Source organism: Salarias fasciatus, chromosome 16 (assembly GCF_902148845.1).
Source record: "Salarias fasciatus chromosome 16, fSalaFa1.1, whole genome shotgun sequence".
Taxonomy (NCBI): domain Eukaryota; kingdom Metazoa; phylum Chordata; class Actinopteri; order Blenniiformes; family Blenniidae; genus Salarias; species Salarias fasciatus.
Window position 1 is genome coordinate 17,599,483 of NC_043760.1, and position 20,530 is coordinate 17,620,012.

At 42.6% G+C, this 20,530-nt stretch overlaps 2 protein-coding genes across 2 annotated transcripts in view; both read left to right on the plus strand.

Annotated features, from left to right (window-relative positions):
• The first annotated feature begins 2,034 nt into the window (after positions 1 to 2,034).
• Positions 2,035 to 4,607, plus strand: LOC115403622 (C-X-C chemokine receptor type 4). The gene is made up of 2 exons (XM_030112589.1): positions 2,035 to 2,113; positions 2,936 to 4,607. The coding sequence occupies exons 1-2, from the start codon at positions 2,108 to 2,110 to the stop codon at positions 4,052 to 4,054; spliced, it is 1,125 nt and encodes a 374-aa protein (XP_029968449.1). The 5' UTR covers positions 2,035 to 2,107; the 3' UTR covers positions 4,055 to 4,607.
• Positions 4,608 to 7,760: 3,153 nt separating this feature from the next.
• Positions 7,761 to 20,530, plus strand: part of dars1 (aspartyl-tRNA synthetase 1) — a 30,509-nt gene continuing 17,739 nt past the window's right edge. The window contains exons 1-6 of the mRNA XM_030111944.1: positions 7,761 to 7,891; positions 10,482 to 10,584; positions 13,333 to 13,362; positions 13,863 to 13,920; positions 16,732 to 16,824; positions 18,050 to 18,152. Coding sequence (XP_029967804.1) covers positions 7,869 to 7,891; positions 10,482 to 10,584; positions 13,333 to 13,362; positions 13,863 to 13,920; positions 16,732 to 16,824; positions 18,050 to 18,152 — 410 coding nt within the window. The 5' untranslated portion in view covers positions 7,761 to 7,868. The remainder of the gene's footprint in view (positions 7,892 to 10,481; positions 10,585 to 13,332; positions 13,363 to 13,862; positions 13,921 to 16,731; positions 16,825 to 18,049; positions 18,153 to 20,530) is intronic.

The following is a 20,530-nucleotide window of genomic DNA, read 5'->3' on the forward strand; positions in this document are numbered from 1 at the left end:
CGTAGCTGTAAACTCATATATAGTCTATATAGAACGAGTAAAGAGAAAATACCTATAGGATCTACTTCAAAAGTGCGGGAGAGGAATTTCTCTCTGAAGTGATTTGGAGAATGTTCAATATGAAATACCGTAATTCAGCACACTGATGAAATCCAGGGCTTCTGCTTGCAGACTGATAACGGAGCAACTGTCTGCCATCTGAATGGCATTGATAAGAGCGTCATATCAATACAGTGGCCTTTCTCCCAGCCGCAGATCCCCTCCGGTTTCTCTCCTTGGGAGTCCTGTAGCAGGGAGATCCGAGGACGACTAACACACAGTTAATCTACGGCCATGATAAGTCTGAACACACACTCGTTACTTTCATTTGTTTTCTGCCAGCCTGCTAAATGCTGAAGCATTTCTCAGCATAAGATTATTGATGAGTGAATGTTTTGCTTTAAAACTGAAATTCTTATCATTTTAAATGTTAGGGTGTGTTGGGCACGTACAGAGGATGGAGGGATTTGTTTAGAATCTGAACTTTTTTGTAAACTCAGCATGCTCCGACTTAGCCGTGTTTTAACCACTAAGTCTGTGTAAAACTGGAAAATGTCATAATTTCTCCTGTATGAGGGGGAGTTTTAAAAAAATTGATTCAGAATAAGTGACTCTGTATGATCTGCTAAAGAGAAGCAAGGCCTCTTCTTTTTTTAATTTTTTGAGATTGTTGGAAAAATTTGAGTGCACTTCTGTTTCTAAGAATATATTTACAAGGAAAATAACAATTATCACTGAAGCCCAGTGTTTTTCAGGAACTGGCACTGTCACTCAGAACACAGTGGTTTAAATGCATCTTTTAATAGTCGCAGGAATTTTCCTGAATCATGTTTGCCTTGTTCCAAACTTCCTCATTTCAATCAGGACACTAAAACTTGTTTTTTTTTTTAAATAGCTGCCCACTACTGATGTTTTGCAACTCAACTTTCAACTGTCAGAAGTGTTCAGTTTTGAAATATTTCTCTTAGTTTGCATTGCCGGACCTTAATCACACTTTCATTCAGGGTAAGACAGGTTTTGTTTCATTCTGACAGTCTATAACTCTTTCGCACAAGTAGGATGACTTGAATGAAGGGTGCAGATCAATTCATTGAATCTGTCACCACTCTCATATATCAAAGACATGATATAGTTCTTGTATGCCACTCTGAGGATATTGGGTTTCAAACGACCGTCGGCCCCGTCTTAGAGAACAGGGCGGGGAGTTTCGTGTGGCCTGGCCCCGTCCTCCCTACTTAAACTGAAATCAGAGAGGGTTGATAGAAATGAATGTTTGACTCACCCGAGCTCAAAAGCTGCTTGATAGAAATCCGACATTATAGGGTGTGTGGTTCTTTTCAAATCCGCTGGGGGGTCATTTAGCACTTGGGAGTTAGACATAACAGCACTTGAGAAGTGACAGAGTGTGTATAAAAGGTGAGGAGAGATTTGGGCCAGCGCTGATGAAAACTGCCATCAGACACGGTTATAAAGTGATTTGTAGTGAGAAATATAAGACCGGGAGGGGAGACTTAAGCGGCCAATCTAAATGTCAGTCTTCACTTAAGGCCGGCTGAGGAGGAAAGTGAAGCTCATGGGCTGATGATATATGAACAGAAAAAAAGTCTAAAAAGTGCTAAAACTTTGACAGAACTTTCCCACAGGCATGTCTGTGGTGACTTTTTTTTTTCCTCCTGAACTGCTTCGGTGTAATAATGTTTAATTATGATGTTATTTCTCAAAAAAAAGAAGTATAACGTGGAATTATTATATGTAATTACAATTCCTTTCGTAACCGTCAAACCATGATATCAGTTTTCAAACTGAAGTTTGCATAGTACTTTTTTTTTTTCTGAAACCCACAAACTTTCACAAACAGCCGCCTCTCACCTCAGACTGGCTTTATAGCGGCTGTTTTGGGAGACGCGTCCTGCTGCTCCTCCCCCTGGCGGGGGGGGAGGGAAGGGGAGGGGAGGGGGAGGGAGCAGGGGTCGTATTTATTGAGTTTTGTGTCGCTCGAGCCGCACTGATCACCCAACATCTCACGCAGACGCACGCTCACCGGTCCTTAACCTGTAACTTCATCAGCATGGAGGTGAGTCCGCTCCCAGTTTTTACACTTTTCTTACGTGTTTGGACACAGTTTGCAAAAGAGTTTAAACCCAGAAGCTTTCCTTATTTCACGTTTTTTTAAAATTTCTTAAAGCAAATATGCAAAACAACCCTGCTGTCTTTGCAGTGGCATGTATTCTTATTTTATATTCCTATTTTCATGGGATGAGTGAGGTGTAGTTCAGAGGTCTGAAACCTGCTGCTCTGGAGTCACATGTGGCTCTTTAACCCTTCTCACTGACGATTTCAACAAAGTATACATAAATAAACATTTGATCTTATAAGCATTTCATTTACACATCAGAGTTATTTTCAAGAGAACTCCTATATCTTGATTAAAACTTGCTCTGAGGCACATAACGAAAAAAAAAAAAAAGCTCAAAATAAACCCACCGAAAAACTGGAATTTCCCCCAGACAAAAAGCTTCACACTAAAAATCTAAAAAGCATAGCTGTTTAAAAGAGATCATAAGTGGTTAAAAGGCTAAAATGTCAAAATTATCTTAAAAAAAAAAAAAAAAAAAAAAAGAACTTTTAAAAACAGGTACATAAACATGTGAAAATGAAATGAAATGTCATCCATGGGTGCAGTTAAATTAGATTTGTCTGTTTTGGTCCTAAAGTTGCAGATCCCTTGTCTCCTCATTTTCTAATGTTCTTGGCTGAAATGATAACAGGGAAAGCTTTGACTATAAGGAGTCTGTTTCCACTTGTTTGCTTTATGCAGTCAAATAAACTTCTTTACGAACATACACCTTGTTTTGCAGTTTTCTGATTTTATTTCTCATTTTTCCCCCTGCTTCAGGACATCATTTTTGACTTTGACAACGGTACATACAACAACTCGGAGGAGTCTGGAGACTTTGAGCTGGACTACCAGGAGGCGTGTGACACAGCGCTGAGCGCCGACTTCAACAAGATCTTCCTTCCAACGGTGTACGGAATAATCTTCATTCTGGGAGCAATTGGAAATGGATTAGTTGTGGTAGTCATGGGCTATCAGAAAAAGGTGAAAACAATGACGGACAAGTACCGGCTCCATCTGTCTGTGGCTGACCTCTTGTTCGTCTTCACGCTGCCCTTCTGGGCCGTGGACGCGGCCAAAACCTGGTACTTTGGAAGCTTCCTCTGCGTGTCTGTGCACGTGATCTACACGGTCAACTTGTACAGCAGCGTGTTGATCCTCGCCTTCATCAGTCTAGACAGATACTTGGCAGTTGTTCGAGCCACAAACAGCCAAACCACAAGGAAGCTGCTCGCGAGCAGAGTGATCTATGTGGGTGTGTGGCTGCCTGCCATCATACTGACCGTCCCCGACCTGGTGTTTGCCCGGGTTCAGAATGCGGGCTCTTCAAATTTCTTCCTGACAGACGAAGGTGAAGACACGGCGTACTCCAGGACTATCTGCGAGCGCATCTACCCGGAGGCAACCAGTCTCATATGGACAGTCGTGTTCCGCTTCTGGCACATCCTGGTGGGCTTCATCCTGCCTGGCCTCGTCATCCTCGTCTGCTACTGCATCATCATCGCCAAGCTGTCCCAAGGCACCAAGGGCCAGGCGCTGAAAAAGAAAGCGCTGAAGACCACGGTCATCCTCATCCTGTGCTTTTTCACCTGCTGGCTGCCCTACTGCGTGGGTATCTTCCTGGACACCCTCATCATGCTGAACGTGGTCCCGTCATCTTGCGCGCTGCAGCAGGCGGTGGAGAAGTGGATTTCAATCACCGAGGCTCTGGCTTACTTCCACTGCTGCCTAAACCCCATCCTCTACGCTTTCCTGGGAGTTAAGTTTAAGAAGTCAGCCAGGAGTGCGCTGACAGTCAACAGCAGATCAAGTCAGAAAGTGACTCTCATGACAAAAAAGCGAGGGCACATTTCTTCTGTGTCAACCGAGTCAGAGTCTTCGAGTGTGCTGGCCAGTTAACTAATGGCCAACTTCACAGTCTGTGACTTCATCCACTCAGGAGAGAGAAAAAAAGCTAAGCTTTAATTTCAAAGAACTTACTACATTTTGTACAGATGTAAAAGAAGAGCATTTTTTTAAAACACATTTGGAGTTGTTTGCCTTGATTACTGCAATTATACGTGTTGTGAGGGATTTCATTGTATTTTTGCCACTTTTTGTTTGCCTCAATGCAGTCTGTGTCCTCAGGCAGTGCCTCATTTCTATTCATTCCTCCCAACAATCAAGATCCATTATCCCTGTTTTCATCTTTACGATAGGTGAAGCTATATCAAAGCTCAGGCATACAATACCCTTTTTGTGTTTGCAGGAATGGTAGCGTCTTTTGTAAATAGTTTCGTAGCATTTTTGTGTTTGCATTTGTGTTGTGTGATTACCTAAAAACTATTTATTGCTGTCATCCACACTGGAAGTCTGTAAAGAAAAACTGCGAGCTGCTTGTGTTTTGTTGTTTCTTTTTTTAATTCTGAATATTTTTTGTAAAAAATAAAACTTTTCAGTTCTTCTCATGAAATCAGTGTAGTGGTGTGCCTTTTTTTTTTTTGCCAGTTTCACTTTTCCTTAGGGTGTGTGCGCATGTGTGTGTGTGTGTGTGTGTGAGTGTCTGGGGAGGTTGAGGAAGGGGGGTGGGGTTATCTCCTACCACAAATGTCACCACCTGAACTGGCTGGGCAGCAGGAGGAGTGAGCACCCAGGCCCTGTAATTGCAAGAACATCTGTGCGCTTTTACATCTTAAGCAGCCATGGCACAAAAGCCTAAAATCCTCAGTTATAATTAGGAACCATATGGCTTCTGAACAAGGAAAATAGCATGTTAAGTTACCCTTTGACTTGGTTTTCTTTCTTTTCACTTTGCAAGATATACTGCTTTCTTTGTCTTTAGCTTGTAAACAAGTGCTATCCTATTCACCTTAAAGAGTGGGTCAAGGGGTCAACTTAGCTGTTTCCTGACCCACAAAACAAAAAAAAATGACATTCAGCACTTGAGTAGTCTGAAGATGCAAATTGGCTGGCATTGTTGGATTCACATATATATCACTGGCGGTAAATCTGTTGGCGACAAGACATAAAAGATGACACGTTTTGAACACTTACCCACATCAATCAGTCTTTCTTTGGCCTCGTATTTGCTGTGCATTCTAGGGATTTAGTGTTTTGACAGAGTGAAGCTCCAGTTGGAAAACAAAGCTCACAACAATGGAGGTCAAGGAGAATAAAGCCATCAAACGGCCGCTGTGCAATGCGGCATTGGCATTCATTCAAAACCTGAATGAAGATACATTTCCATGTCTTTACATGAGAAAAAAGGTGTGAGGCACTCTCATCAAGATGCAAGGTTAATGCCTACTCTGGGACTCTGGTCTCATGCAGTGAGGCAGGATGAAGAAGGAGGTGCTTTTCAGCTGGAAATTTACCCCAGAATTAACATAACAGGTTAACTGCTTCACTGTGTGTGGCTGGAGAGAGAGAGAGAGAGAGACAGAGAGAGAATGCATCAACTTTAATTGTTGTTGGGTTAACAGCAGCTGCCTTACAAAAGTCTGTACTGGCAATGTACACGAAAAGGTTATACAGTGGAGTCCCTCAGAGAAGAACAGCACAACAGTAAAGAATATGGTTCACTGGTACACAAAGAGAATTATATGCTTTTAATAAAGTTCCTGCAAGGGGGAGCAGATGTGCCTTTTACAGTGCAACACATGTCCACATCATCTGTTTAATGGGGCTGACTGTTTGTGTTGTTTAATGTTGTTGAGATCATGTCGAAATATTAACCAATATCGTCATAAAAATGACACATGGATGTTGTTAGGCTGCAGACAGACTAAAGTGCTCACTTGAGTGCATCACTTTAAAATACATTGCACCCGTGGGAATTCCTGTGTGGATGTGAGAAGGTGCCGTTCCATTCATTATTAAAGCCATTGTTCTCTCTGTTTGATGAGAAAATGTTTCAACACCACAGATATTGAGCACCCGTTTAAATTTTGTTTGTTTTAATTAAACTCAGTGCCGCATGATAATAATGACACTGAACCCAACTCTTGCAAAACAAAAATATCCTCTTCCTGTTCGATGTTGCAATAATACAACCTTTCTGACATGTGATGTATTAGTTAAAATAAATCACTATATGTATGTTCTAGCACTGAAGTGGTTTTTGTTTAAATTACTGGGTTAAAGGCCAAAGCTGTTGGAACAGGCAGGAAATTGTCTCTCCTGGTGATTCATTACTTTGATGGAAGTTTGAAATTTTAACTCCCATCCAGTTTTGGGCCCAATTTAACTTTCATTTCAGAGGCATAATGATCTTCATAGGTGACAGAATCAATGACTGTAACTAATAATTTCAAAGAGCTATTGCAAATCAAAGAAGACAAAGCAGCAAAGAAAACACAAGCTCCTCTAAGGCAGTGACATGCTCCACTAAAGGTTACAGTGTTTTGGTTGGAAAGTGAGCAGCAGGAAGGCTGTTTCCTGCATGGGGGGCTCCTGTAGTCAACCGCCTGGGAAAAGCTTTGATGACACCCCGCTGTATTCAAACCACCATCACAAGTTGTGCCTGGTTATTCCTGCAAAGGTCACCAAATACCTTGATGTACTCTGTGCACTCAACCAGGGGTGCAAAAGTAATTTCACGGTGTGTGTCACTTTTAGTGTTCATGTGGATGTGTGAAACAGGCCACACATGGTGGGGACTTTTATTTGTAGTCACGTGAGACATCTCGCTGACTTTATGAGCTCAAACAAAGATTTGTTTGTTTTGATTTCCATCTTATATTATGGTAACAGTCAAGAGTGGAGAACAGATCTGAACGCTTTTTCATTCATTGCCTCTCAAGCCAGATGTTTACGGTCTGAAGAAGTGAGAAAAATGATACAATACAATAAGACTGCTGAAATGCCCATAAGAAATGTGAATTTACATTAAAAACCAACACAAAACAGATGCACCATTCATTTGATCCAGTTATGGGGAGATTGGGGTCCAGGTGACTGAAGATGGAGGCATGATGCTTCCTGGACAGGTCCTGAGTATACAAGAGAACCAACACAGCAACACATACAATCAACCACAATGAATGTCACATTTATATTCTCCACCAAATCTTTAATATATTCTGGGGGAAACTGGAGCACCCAGAAAATAACAACCAGACCTGAAACTGGGATAATCTTGTAGAGAAAACAAATATGTAAATAAACTAACAAAACAAAATGTTCAAGGTGAGGTAAGGCCAAAACAAAAGGATCACAGTGATACATTAAGTAAAAAATTACAGAAACTGAGCAGAAAAGAAGTAGAAGAGAAAAATACAGAATCACTATGTGGAGAAATAAAGTGACCACAAAGAAACAGAGATGGTTTCAAAGGGCAGAAAGCACATGCACTCAGCCACAGTTCAATTCACACATAATACAAAACGTGTAATGTCGCAAAAGACTCTACCAGTGCCTATTATTCCATTGCAAAACTTTATAAATGCTGCTTCTTATTATGTTTTATGTTTGAGATGTCTTCTTATCAAAGTATTTTTCTGAAAATATATTTTGGAGTCTGTTCTTTCAAGATTCGGTAAATTTAGTTGGAGGACACTTGCTGTGTCCAGAAAATCAGCACGTCGGAACCATGCTCCATACGTGGTTTCGAGCCGGACCTCTTATGCTTCCGGTTTCCTCTTTGTGCCGTCCATGCAGTGAACAGCTGATGTGTTTCTGCCTGTGACACTGACGTGAAGCGTTTTCTCCAAGCTTTTCAAGAAAACAGTCCGACATGACGAAAGAGGACGTGCAGGGGTAAGAGCGGCGCTGCATGGCGTCTGCGGCCGCTTCGCGTCTTCTCGCAACACCTTTTAATCGAGCATGACAGTGCTAGCTGGGCTAGCCGCTGCTAGCATTTCTTTAACGTGCAGCCGATTGCGTCAGCTCAGTTTGTTAAAGACAGCACTGACTGGTCCCAACGATAAGTTTCAAACCGTATCAAAGCAAAAATCAAATCACAGAAGCACGGCTTGTTGCCCTGAGTGGTGAACTGATGTTATCAAATTGAATCGGAGTGAACTCGTTTGTCCTGTCGCTGGAAGTGCTTCAGTGGTTTGAAGTGAATTGGAGATAACGCTTGTTAATTCTTCACAGGGATGTTGAATAGGCTCATTTGCTTCTTCTTTACAGTTCCTTTTAAACCGATTGCAATTGTAAATTTCACTATTCCATATATTTCTTGCTAATCTGATAACTTTAAGTTTTAGGGCACACCTGTCATGTCTTGTCTGTGCGCTCACTGTTCTGCTCCAACTCTGCCAATCCCCTTTTGGGTAAAGGTGTGAAATCAAAAGTGGGCAGAAAGAGTGTGTTGAGCAAGAAAAACTAATGTCAACTACAGTCCTGCAGTGCAGTGTGCACACACATCACATATCATATATCTTTTGTCTTGTAAGTAGAGTTTTTCTGTGTCTTGCTATCAATTTATTGATTAGGGCCATTATGTTTTTTCCCCTCTTAATTAGGTGCAAAATGTTTCAAAGACCTTTCTGCATTTTATACACTAACACAAGACAAACAACTTAGATTGCGGCTAACATGGTAATAAAAATGTAAAATGTGGGATGGGACTGTTTCATTGGCACTCATTTTAACATGATCTTCCAGACGCTCTGCTGACTACTGATTGCTTTGTCTAATTTTGAGTGGGATCACATTTAGTTTTATACTTAACTGTTGTTATCCATTGTTGTCATTTTATAGCATGTTGACTTCAAAACAGTTGAAAGATTTATGTTTGTGACATTACCCATTTCTAGCGCACCTGCTGGGCGCATGTTGTTGAGACAGTTTGCATGTGCTAAATTGACAGGTGCAGTTTGATCATAACATATCACTATACAACAGATGATCTTTTATTTGTGTTGATCTAAATTGAAGCCGTTAAAAAGGTGCCCAGCCACAGAGCTTGTTTGTGTTCACGTTTCAGTGCAGACTATAGGCATCTTGTGCACCAGCCTTTTATCTTGCCTGCCCTGCGGCCTGAAAGACTGTCGATCCAGTTTGATGAATGCTGCTAACTGGTGGATCATATAAATAATCCAGGCTCAAGGCAGTCTAATTGATCTGCCTCGCCCTATGTGTCAGTGTAGCCCAGGTTCAAAACACAGCTTGAACACAAATATACCGGTAGGCCACTGGAAGGAGTGTTTCAGATAGATTGCTCGTAGAGTTGTTTTGAAACACCTGGCACTTCACAAACATCACAAAAATATGTCAACCTGCTGAAATGTAGTTTGTGTTAAATTGGATGAGGCTCACAATTTATATTTACGTGTATATAGAAACAATATTTGTACAGCACTTTTCGTACAGTGCGTCACATTAAAAAAAACAAACTAACATCACACGCCTTTGTTCACCGTCCCCACTGTGTTCCAGTTGAAGGGGCGTGTCAAATTTGGTATGAATTCCTCCTGTGGAAGTCATAATATGGGATATTTTTTGTGATTTATTGCTATTCATAGTTGCCCTTTGGTCGTTGTTGTTTCCTGTGACTGAAAAGGAGCTTCCTCCAGGTCTAGACACCTGGCCGGTGGGGAAACCAAACAGCACTCAGCCGCTCCCTCACAGATTTCCACACTTAAAGAGGAGTTGATAGAGATGTGCAAAGTTCCAACTGTTTATAGTGTTTTATGTACGATCTCCCATTTTGCTGTTTCGTTTTTATAGCCATTTGGCCTTTGATCAGTTATCCACTGACACTGCCCTGTTGTTCTGGGGTTAGTTAACTCACTTCCCTTTGACTCAGTTTCAGTGTCATGATTTCTGGTAATTTGGAGAATTGAAATAACTTTAATAATCTGTCAGTTTTTTTCACTTGGATATTGGTCTGCTACATCTAGATAGAAGAGGAGCGTTTCTCTGTGGCCATGTTGCTGCAACAAATCTAATTTTATGACTGGTAAATGTCAAATCTTAACAGCTTTTTTTGCACCGAGTTGTGACTGTTTCATTTAACAAATAAAGACTGTTACTCTCAGAGAACACACGATGTTATCATAATTGGATAATCTACCCTTCACAAATGCTTTAATGTATTAGAAAGTGTTGTTGAGACCGCCATCTTCTTTGAGGCTGTAGTGTTTATCTAGCAAATCTGACTCTCTGACACCGCTGCTTTTAGCTGCTCTCCAGACTCCCATTGCTCCGTTCACACAGGCTACAGCTGTTTTTGTTTGGCACAACAATGGGATTAAAGGTAGCGCAGACTTAAAAGCATGAGTTGGTGATGGCTCAGAATTAATTTTCCCAGGCAGTCAAACTACTTCCTCGTGGGATGCTGGAGGGATAGGAGGTGGAAGCTGACTTAAATGTTTATGTTGTGTCTTTCTTCCTGTTTCAGGGCGACGGAGGAGGAGCAGCAGGCCCAGTCAAAGAAAGCTCTGAAGAAACAGCAGAAGGAAGCAGAGAAAGCTGCAAAGAAGGCTGAGAAACAAGCCAAGCAGGTCTTGTTTTTTACTTTTTTGTTGTCTCACATCCGCCTTCCCCTCTCCGTATTTTATTTTTCTTCACAGCTGGCAAGCCTGTGACGTGACGATCTGCTGGGCATTGTGGGTCCTGCAGGGTTGGTTCGTCGACGGGGGGGCCATGGTGTCCATTGTTCAACTATTCCTGTCATTTTGACCGTGTTTATGTCCACCCAAACAAAGTGCTATTTTCTTCAGCACAGAGGGCACCGCTCCTTCTTGACATACTTTAAAAAACAATTTGGCGAAGTGAAGGTCGCACTCTTGCATGCCAGAAAGTTTAATGAATGAATGAGTTGGGTCATAAACTCCATAACCTAGACATCCTGCACACTGTTAGCAAATTACACCTACAGCCTTTTTATTGGTCTTTAGCCAGGTTCCTTCATATTACAAAGGTTTCAGGTATCTTTCAGGGCTTCGTTGTGCCTTGCAGACTTGATTAAAGTTGGTAAAGACACGTGCAGACATGCAGATTGAGCATGTTCTTTATAACCACCTAAACACGTGTATCAGTTACTATTGCATAGTTGTGTAATTTCCCATTATCCAATGAAGTTCTGCATTTTTACCGTTCTCAGTTCATCTTGTGGCAACTTTTTTGGATCTGTGGTCTTGGTGTTTTTGACGTTGATGAAATTTGATAGACCTTTTACAAGTATATGCGTGAGCCTCTTATCAATGGAGAAATGGCTTACATACATTCAATTATATTATTGACTGTCTTTGTACGATACAAAGACGTGGGGTTACTGGTGTTGTGTATATTTCAAGACAGTGAATAACTCTGAAAGATGTAGTGGTTCAATCAATCCACTTTCTTCACCTCTTTAACAATTTAGTTCCACCAGGGGCAAGAGCCAAGCCCAGCTGACTTTGGGTGAATGGCGATCATGTGCAGGGGGCAGACAACCAGATGGATACATTTACACAATTTTGGACTGTGGGAGGGAAAACTCCCTGAACAAGGTGAACGTGCAAACTTTCAACAGAGAGGCCACCAAGCCCTGGGATCTTCTCGCTGTGAGGCGAAAGTGCGAACCATGACACAACCTTTCAATTTCCTTTCAGTCCTCTGAGTTTTCATGATCCGGAGCAGAGATTGTATCACTGCAGCTCCTTGTTGCTGAAGCTCAGTGTTCACTGGTGCTTTTCAGTCCTCAGCTGCTCCGTGAGTTCAGGGTTCAGCTGCTGCATCTGCTGGGGAAAAATAAAAGCTCAGTTCTCTGTCTCCATGTTAAATCCACCAGAAAAGAGTGGAAGGCCCTGCTGCGAAACGAAAGAATAAAGCGCTCTGAAATCTGCTGCTAGATGCTGCATTGACTTTGGGCTTAATGATACACTGTAGACCAACACCAGCAGAAGACTTGGCAGCTCACAGCACCATTCACTGTGAACACTTCACACTGGACGAGAAGCAGCTTGGACTGAGAGAGTCTTCACTTTCACTCCAAATGAAATGCAACATTTACCGAGCAAGCCTTCTTCCTCCTCTTCTCACGAGGAAAATATAGAAGACACAAGCTGAATATTCGATGCTCTAGTTTTTGGGCATGTTTCCAGTGAAATAGTGAGACTTCCTGTGTGGAGATTTCATGTATTTCTCCTGCGTGGGTTTTCTTCTCACAGTGTAAAACATCCATTAGAGCTTGAAATAGCCCGTGGGTCTGACTGTGAGTGTGTGTGGTTCCCTGTGATGGACAGGTGACCTGACCAGGCTGTACCTCGCCTTTGCCTATAGTCCCCTGGGATCAGCTCCAGCCCCCCGTGACCTTGAAATGGTTATAAAGTGCGATAGCAGATTGATAGATATTTTGGATCTGTGGAGTTATCTTGTTCGGCAGCCCGCGCGATGCTGTGTCACGACTCAAGTAGTTTTCAGAGATGAAAGCAGCAAGCAGTCTCTCTGAATTCATCCAGTCAGCATTTCTATTGAAGAAGCAGGTGCTGTCACCGTGTAATCCACCGGCTATCGCTGCTCATGTCAGCGCGGTGCCGTGAGCGCTGCCCTGAGGGAGACCTCAAAGCAGAGTTGAATGTTTATTGAGTGACTGTTAGCTGGGCTATTTTTCCGTTGTGCACTTTTTGCTGCTATCACTTGTCACTTGTGCGGGAGCGATGTGGCTGGGTCGCTCCATGGCTGTAGCGGGCCTACGTTCACTGGATCATCGGCTGCAATATCATCCATCATGTGACTGGATTATCATATCGAGGATGGGTGATTCCAATTCACTCCACCGCCACCAGCCATTTCCAGACACCAATATCAATTTGCATAGAAAATGGAACTGTAACTTTGCCAAGACTCGATCTCGTCATACTCTGGAAGTCATTTGCCTGGAAGTGAGTGCGCAGATAAAGAATATCTGTCCACTTACACTGCTCCCATTACAAAGCAATATCTCTTGCTGCCATTACTCATTGTGTGTGATGTGTTGGAGCAATGTGTGGAAGAGAAAAGCCGTGCATTCCAGGGATCGAAAGCTTGGCTGTAGGACCCAGCTATGATTTATTAATTTTATTCAAATCCCTGATAGCAGAAGATGAGAACGCAATTTACATGACTGTTGTAGCAAAACGTTTTAAGATCCTGTTTTTGAAGTAGGATGCTTTTGAGCATTTTTTTTTTTTTTTTTTTTCATTTTCAACTTTAATAGATTGTTCTCTTGCTATTATTTCCTGGCTGCTGGTTATGCTTTATAAATCCCCATCGTCTCTTTGTTTCAGGCCGCTGAACAACAAAGCACGGAGGAGGATGTAAGTATCCTGGAGAGATCACAGCGTTCGTCGTCTTGCTCCTGTTCTCTGCCTTTTCTGCCCTTCTATTTCCAGACTTGTTTGTCCCGACTTACCTGCATGTTTGTTGCTTTGTTTCTGTAACCTGGTGAACAGTTTCCTCCTGAATTCGTGTTGTGATAGAAAAAATAAATAAAAGAAATCAAGAGCTGTGGCTCTTGTATACATGTCGGAGTGTCCTTGAGCAAGACACTGGACCCCAAATTGCTCCCAATGGATAGATAGAGCACTGCGCATGTCGCCTTCATTGTTGAGTGAATGTTTGACTGTGATTCACCAAAAATTCACCTGCTTTTTAAGACTGAAATCTGTAAGAATCATTATTAATATCGTCCGTGTTGAACCAGAAAGGTAGAACCACATCTGGAAGCGTTGGTCATGTGGTTGTGAAGTTTGATTTCATGGTTCAATAAGTGATCTCCACTGCTGAGATGCTTATTTGTTTTCCTTCTCCCCAACAGGACTTTGCCAAGGACCGGTATGGCGTCTCAGCCATGGTGCAGTCCCAGCAGAAACTGGGTCAGTATCTCCACTCTCTGCACCCATCAGCTCAACCAAAAGCATCGTTCCTCCCACGATGTACTGTTGTGATATCACTGTTTCCATCGATAACGGCTTCCACTGGTCTACAGTAGCAGCTTTAATGTTTGAATGCAACACAAACACATGACAAAAGCGAGAGCTGCGCCCACTCATTTGAATGACACAGTTTTAAACCCTAAACAGCAATGAACTAGTTTAATAAACTGAAGAGCAGGGATAGGCATCTTTAATTATTGTGATTTTTTTGGGTCTTTTTGGTTAATCTTTTTTAATATTTTGTCCTCTGTGATGCTTTATGTCTGTATGCTCAGTAGATCAACCTGCAATCATTCATATTCTCAGCCCTTAGAGATCATTTTCTTCCACCACCCAGAAAGAGACAGTTGTTGGGGGGTTAGAGAGCTCCGACGCCATCTTGGAAAAACAGACCTTAATTTAAAAAGATACTATTGAGAAATTTCATCGCTTGATAAGATTGACTTTCCAGCTGTGGAACTTTCCAATGCCTTGTCAGTTTTTGTAAACTGTCTTGTGGACCACAGGTATTGAGTGGCCAGTTTCTCTGGTATGAACTAAACTGATTTGGGTTTGACATTGTGAAGAGTCACACCAACTGTGTTTACATTTTCTTTTGTTAGTTTGAGTGAATACTTTCTAGTTTAGAGTCGTGAGGCTACATTGCATTCGAGTGGTGTGCACAAAACAATCCAATGTGCCCTTTACATAAAGTCTGATTGGACCAAACGCCATCTACAGACAACAAAAATAAAAAATACACTTTGGAGAGTTGCGCTCATCAAGGATACTGTGACGAGATCCCGATGCCCGTTGTTGTGCCATTCATCTACTACCATCACCTTATTTTGCAGCATGATAATTCTGCAGGGACACAATTCCTGGAAACTGAAAACACCCCAGTTCTTGCATGGCCACCATGCTCACCAGGTAGTTCACCCACTGAACATGTTGGGATGCTCTGGATCAACTTATACAATGGTGTATTCCAGTTCTTGCCGATATCCAGAGAGAAATAGGTCCTTTTTGTCTACATGGAAGAAGTCTTCCGTGCGTCTTCCGCGCATGAAAAATGGGAGCAAAAGTGTAGCATTTATATATTTGTGCAGTTTTCAGTTTGATCCAACGAGGCCAGTCTAATCTGAACATATGAAGTGATTTTAATCAGATTGGGGTTTAATTGGATTGCTTACTATTGGATAGCTACTGTCATGAATTTTATGTGAATCGTGACAGTGTCCTTCAATTGTGAAAGCAAGCAAACTTAACTAGACAGTTTCCACTATGAACAGCTTTCAGCAAAAACCTAACCAACAGAAGTGAAACAAAACTACATCCTGTGGTGGAAGCACCACTGAAGTTTTATCAGTATGTGACTCTCGATTGGGAAACTTTTTTTTTCTTTGTGTCACATTACACCCAGGACCCTTAAAACACAGTTTTAATCGTAAGCTTATTCGCTTTTGCACCAGTGATCTTCAGTGTTGGCAGAGAAAAACACAGATATGATATGTATATAGTTTATGCATTGGATTTATTCGTATATTTATTTCATGAGACTGCATTCATAACTTTTGACAAACTGCAGTAAACATAAAACAGAGTAAGATAATACAGCACAGCCAGTAAATATCAAAGCTCCTTTTTGACCTGAACAAATGCTATTTTAATATTGTGTGAAATTAAATGTTTCTTTCTTATCTGCCTTCTGCATAATGTTCAGTTTACTTATGCTTAAATAGAAGTATTTATTTTTATCTTGGCGTGTCTTTGTCACTTAATTTAAAAATGGATTTGACAGAAGATTGTTCACTTGACATTGTGGGTGATATTTAATGAAAATGATGCTTGAAAGTCTAAAGATGAATACATTCTATACAAGGTCACAAGAGGCCGGGCTGCACATTATGCACATTGCATTAAACAAACAGGCAACATCACAAATCATTTTGCTTGTCGGGAAATCTATGACACAGAAATCTTTGTGCCCGTACATCTATCTGCGGCATACATCAGTGTGCAGTGTTTTGGCGGAGGATGGCACGCGGATCCAGAAGTTCTCGCAGGCCCTCCGTCTGCCTGTCAAACATACCGATTTAACACGATTACAAGTGATAACCATCATTAAGAAATGCCTCTGGTGTCATCTCTCGTCACGATTTTTAGCGTTTCCAGTGATAACCGCAGAAACTAATAGTTTGCGATAACTCCATGATGAATGAGGCCGGCGGACCCGCTGACGTCGTCCATCTGTCTCCACGCTTTTTCAGCTCCAGTGGCAGCAAACAAAGTGGGGCCTCCCTCACCTGCATGCCAAGTACAGCCGTAGGGATGCGGTGTGGGTGTGTGTGTGTTGGGGGGGGGGGGGTCTTTAAGCTTAGGGCTTTTATGTGGGTTGATGCAGAGTTCCCAGCCAAACGGGCGGCTCCGCTTTCCCCCGCCGCAGCCTCGGCGTCTGCCCGCCCTGTTGACGTGGAGAAAGCATGACTCTGAGTGATACAGGTGAAACTGGAGTCAATTTGTCATGAAGCCTGCAGAGAATGGTTGAGTTCGACAGCTTTCGGCAGGCCTCCTAGTGTGTCCTATTTGTCAGACTCGCCTGTAATTCGAGCGTTTCATTGTGCGCAGTCCCACACATGCACATGCTTGTTTATTCACTTTCTTGGTGCCTTCGGGAGTGTGCAGGGAGGAGCAGATGGGGTGGGGAGACAAAGTTCTTTGAAGTAATAAAATATTGGTGTGTCTGTGTGTTTGGCTGTCTGCGTGAGACAGACAGGACGTTGGTGCGAGTCCAAGATCTCACCGCCGAGAAGGCTGACCAGCTGATCTGGCTGCGCGCCCGAGTCCACACCAGCCGAGCCAAAGGTGAGATCATCTCCCACCTCCCCCCCTTTCTTACCTTTCTTTAACCCCTTGTACTTTTTTTTTTTTGTTGCAAAGCAGACAGCCAAGATTTGGATGCCCCCTCCACTAATCCTCAACGTTCTACCCTGGAAAAAATGAAACATCTGCCCTTGGGCCAGTTTTCTACAGCGCTCCTTTCTCTTAAAAGATCAAACGGCACGAGCAGCTGGCTCTGACTGGCTGTTGGTAGATTTATAACTGACATCACTCCGCAGGTTCATCTCTGAAAGTGAAACAAGCCGATTTCATTACAAATCCCCAATATTACATTTAGCGTTTGATTGGACTTCACCCGCAGTTTTTCAATTATTTTCCTTTTGGTGCATGCCCTGTTGTTGTTTTTTTTGTTTTCCACCCTCTCCGTGTTGAAGTGTGGCAACCTCGGGGTGTTTTTGATAGCATTGTCAGACTAGCATGCCGCTGCCAACTGGAGGATCAGATAACCTCTCCTTGCTGCGTTGCAGCTCCTGACTGCCATGAAACCTGCTTGATTTGAATACAATGAACCCACTGAGCTTTGCCTGGTTGTTACATCTTTGCATGGAGCATCCAGCCTGTTCTCCTCCGCTGTGCTATCTGTCACAGTAGTTATAGTCCGAATCTCACTGCTGATGCTCTTTGAGCCATTTCCTCTCCAGATAACTTCCAGAGTCAAGAGTCACTTCCTCTCCACTTGTGTCTTCATTCTCTCTGCTCGCTGTAGGACGTCCGTGTGAACCGAATAACATCCTGATTTAGTCTGGGATGAGGTGCATCTGTTGGTGGGATTTCTGGTGTTGCTGTTGTCCTCGCTGCCCTCCTCTTTTCTCACAGGCAACAATCATCCAAGTACCTGGGTGGTCCAACTATCTGCTACCCCGAGGTTGTGTTTGCAAACTTGTTTACACTCTCCTGGGATGTATTTGTGTGTGTATAGTTTGATAGGAAGGTAGCAATCACCCTCTCTTCTCACAGAGCCTTTCAAAGATGACTCTGTTTGCAAATGTTTGACACCTCACCTGATCGTGACAGCTGGTGGAAAGTGTTTTCATCTCCAGTCCCACGTGTTCTTTTTTTTTTCTTTCTTCTTCTTCCTCATAACAACTTGCTTCAGACGGAGTGCCCAAGGTGTTTTTGTGACACGTTTGCTAATCAGTGTGTCCTAACAGCCTCAACGCTGTGTGTTGTCGCTTGTTTTTGCTTTCAGGGAAGCAGTGCTTCTTGGTCCTGCGTCAGCAGCAGTTCAACGTGCAGGCGCTGGTCGCAGTGGGGGACCGTGCCAGCAAGCAGATGGTCAAGTTTGCCGCAAAGTGAGTAACAGAGACCGCTCTTCCTGTGAGAGAGGGCAAATAACAATGGTGGGAAAATCCAGGGGCCCTAATCACCCGCTGATCCATTTTCACACATTCGGAGGAAAGCGGAGGGTGTGGAAATCAATCATTTTTCACTTGTCGGCAAAAACGGGCTTTTAACGGGGTGGTATGCGGCAGCGTTTTAATGGAGCAGTTCCTGTCTAGATGGTTGATACAGCCGTGTGGATCAGAGGAGGAAGAAATACTTGAGAGCCAAGCATCATTATTCATGTTAGCAGCCAAATTGTTGCCAATTGCTGGTCGTCTGTGAATGGACACGACTATCAGCGGATGTGCAGTTTATTAAAAGAAATAATGGAGGTGGGGTGGATAATGTTGAAGCTAACATTTAAGAGACCATGAAGGGGCTCATTTGAAAATTAACTATAAATTGAGGCTAACGGACACATATAAACTCTCATGTGGCTCATTTGGATGTTTGACTCATGAGACACAGTCTCCAACATGGTCTGATGTAGTCAAGAGTTTTCGTAGTAAAATATTAATTTGTAGATGTTTTGGCTTTGAAAGTGTTGGTATTCCTTTGAGACAGCCTGATATATTGAAAAAGGCAAGACTTAATGAGAAGTGATGAGCGATGGTGTTAATGTACACACCTGCCCGAGCCATATGTAAACAAGGCTGAGCTCCTAAATGTTTGATGACTACCCGCTTGTGCATAAATTAGTGTTACTCTCTGTCACGCACTCGCGCACACTTGCTGTAATCACTTTTCATGAACAAGAGCCGAGGCACTCCTTAGTTATCCAATAAATTGGAGCCCAACATAGAAACACATTCATAATGAGAGTGAGGTCACGGCAGCTCAAACCCAAGTCTTGACCTCAGCTGTCTGAACACACTGACCCCACTTTACAACAAGTGTCACAAAGACCCGAGTGTGTCTCGGTTCCTCTCAGATGACCTATGCAGAGGAACTGAGACACAGCTTCCAGAGCAACGTTGCACACAGGTTATAAAAGAGACTGCAAACTCAGACAAAATGTGGCAGGAAACTGGAGTCGCAGTACTGACGTCAATGTACGGCGGTGTTATGTTTCTTTTACGGTAGTTCCTCAATCTGGCGAGGCAGTGTTGCGTGGCTGGACGGCTGCCTTGTTTATAAACACTTTGCCACTCAAAAACAGAGCATCTAAAAGTGATGACACAGAGTTGCTGAGTCTTACGTCAAAATATTAAAAAGTCAGGTTGTAATAATGTCTAACCGAGGGTCTCTTAACGTTGCCACCATGTTCTGTGCTTTTGGTGTTGTTGTTTTTTTTTTCCTTTGTGAACCATTGGCACAGAATTTGTAAGGCTTTTTGTCGGACTCCTCGTCTCACACACTTTATGTGATGATTGACGAGCGGAGTGAGACCCGGGATTACAGGGAAATCCTCTCATAATGACGCTGAGGACCGGGATGAGACCGGGCGGGGAGCGCTTTCTTTCATGTATTGTATGTCCAAGTCATCATCCGCTCACTTCTGTGGTTTAATTAAGAGATCTTCTGGATCCGTGGCACTCAAGCACCTCAGGCGTGTCAAGTGGCTGAGCCGCTCTCCCACTGATGGGCAACAGTCCGACCGATTGGCTCTTTCTTAATGTGCGTTTGAACACATCAGCTAGGAATGAGGCCTCAGATACAGCTGTTGAATGTCGTCGTTTGGGTATTTTTATCCAGGTTTTGACATGACTTCACGGTGGATTTCCTTTCTAGGGATCAGTTGTTGCAGGTTTGATTTCTGCTGTGGTTATAATATAATCAGACACACTTTGTGGTGAACATTAAGTACTTTTTGTTTGAAAAATACCCACAATTACTGCCTATCTGCCTGACAGTGCTGTGTGACATAATGGAAGCAAAATTCGTTGTTAATAACAATGGGACACAACAGATCGCTGTAATGTATTTTAAGGGAAGAACTTTGAAATCTCATACATTACATGATGAACCTATATACATTCTGAGACATACTGTATATAGTGAGTTCTTTTTATTGAAGAAGCAGCCCAAAATCTTGGATATCAATGTGGTAGAATTACTTTGACTTGAAAACATTTTGTGATCAAAGTTTCCCACCCTTGTTATAAAGCATCAAACAAGAGCAGTTCTTCTGTTTGCAAGTTCGAAGTCACAGCATTAGTTTCCTGACTTCAGTTCAGCAGAAAGTGTTATTTGGTAGAACATGTTGCACAGTAATAGGCTGACTTAAGGACTTGAGGTCTTAAGTGGCTTAGTCTTGATATTCATGTATTGTTTTGTTTCCGCGGTTTATGTTTGTGGCTCCTGAAAGCTGGCTGTGCCCGGTTGAGTGAATGTGTCTCGTCTGTCA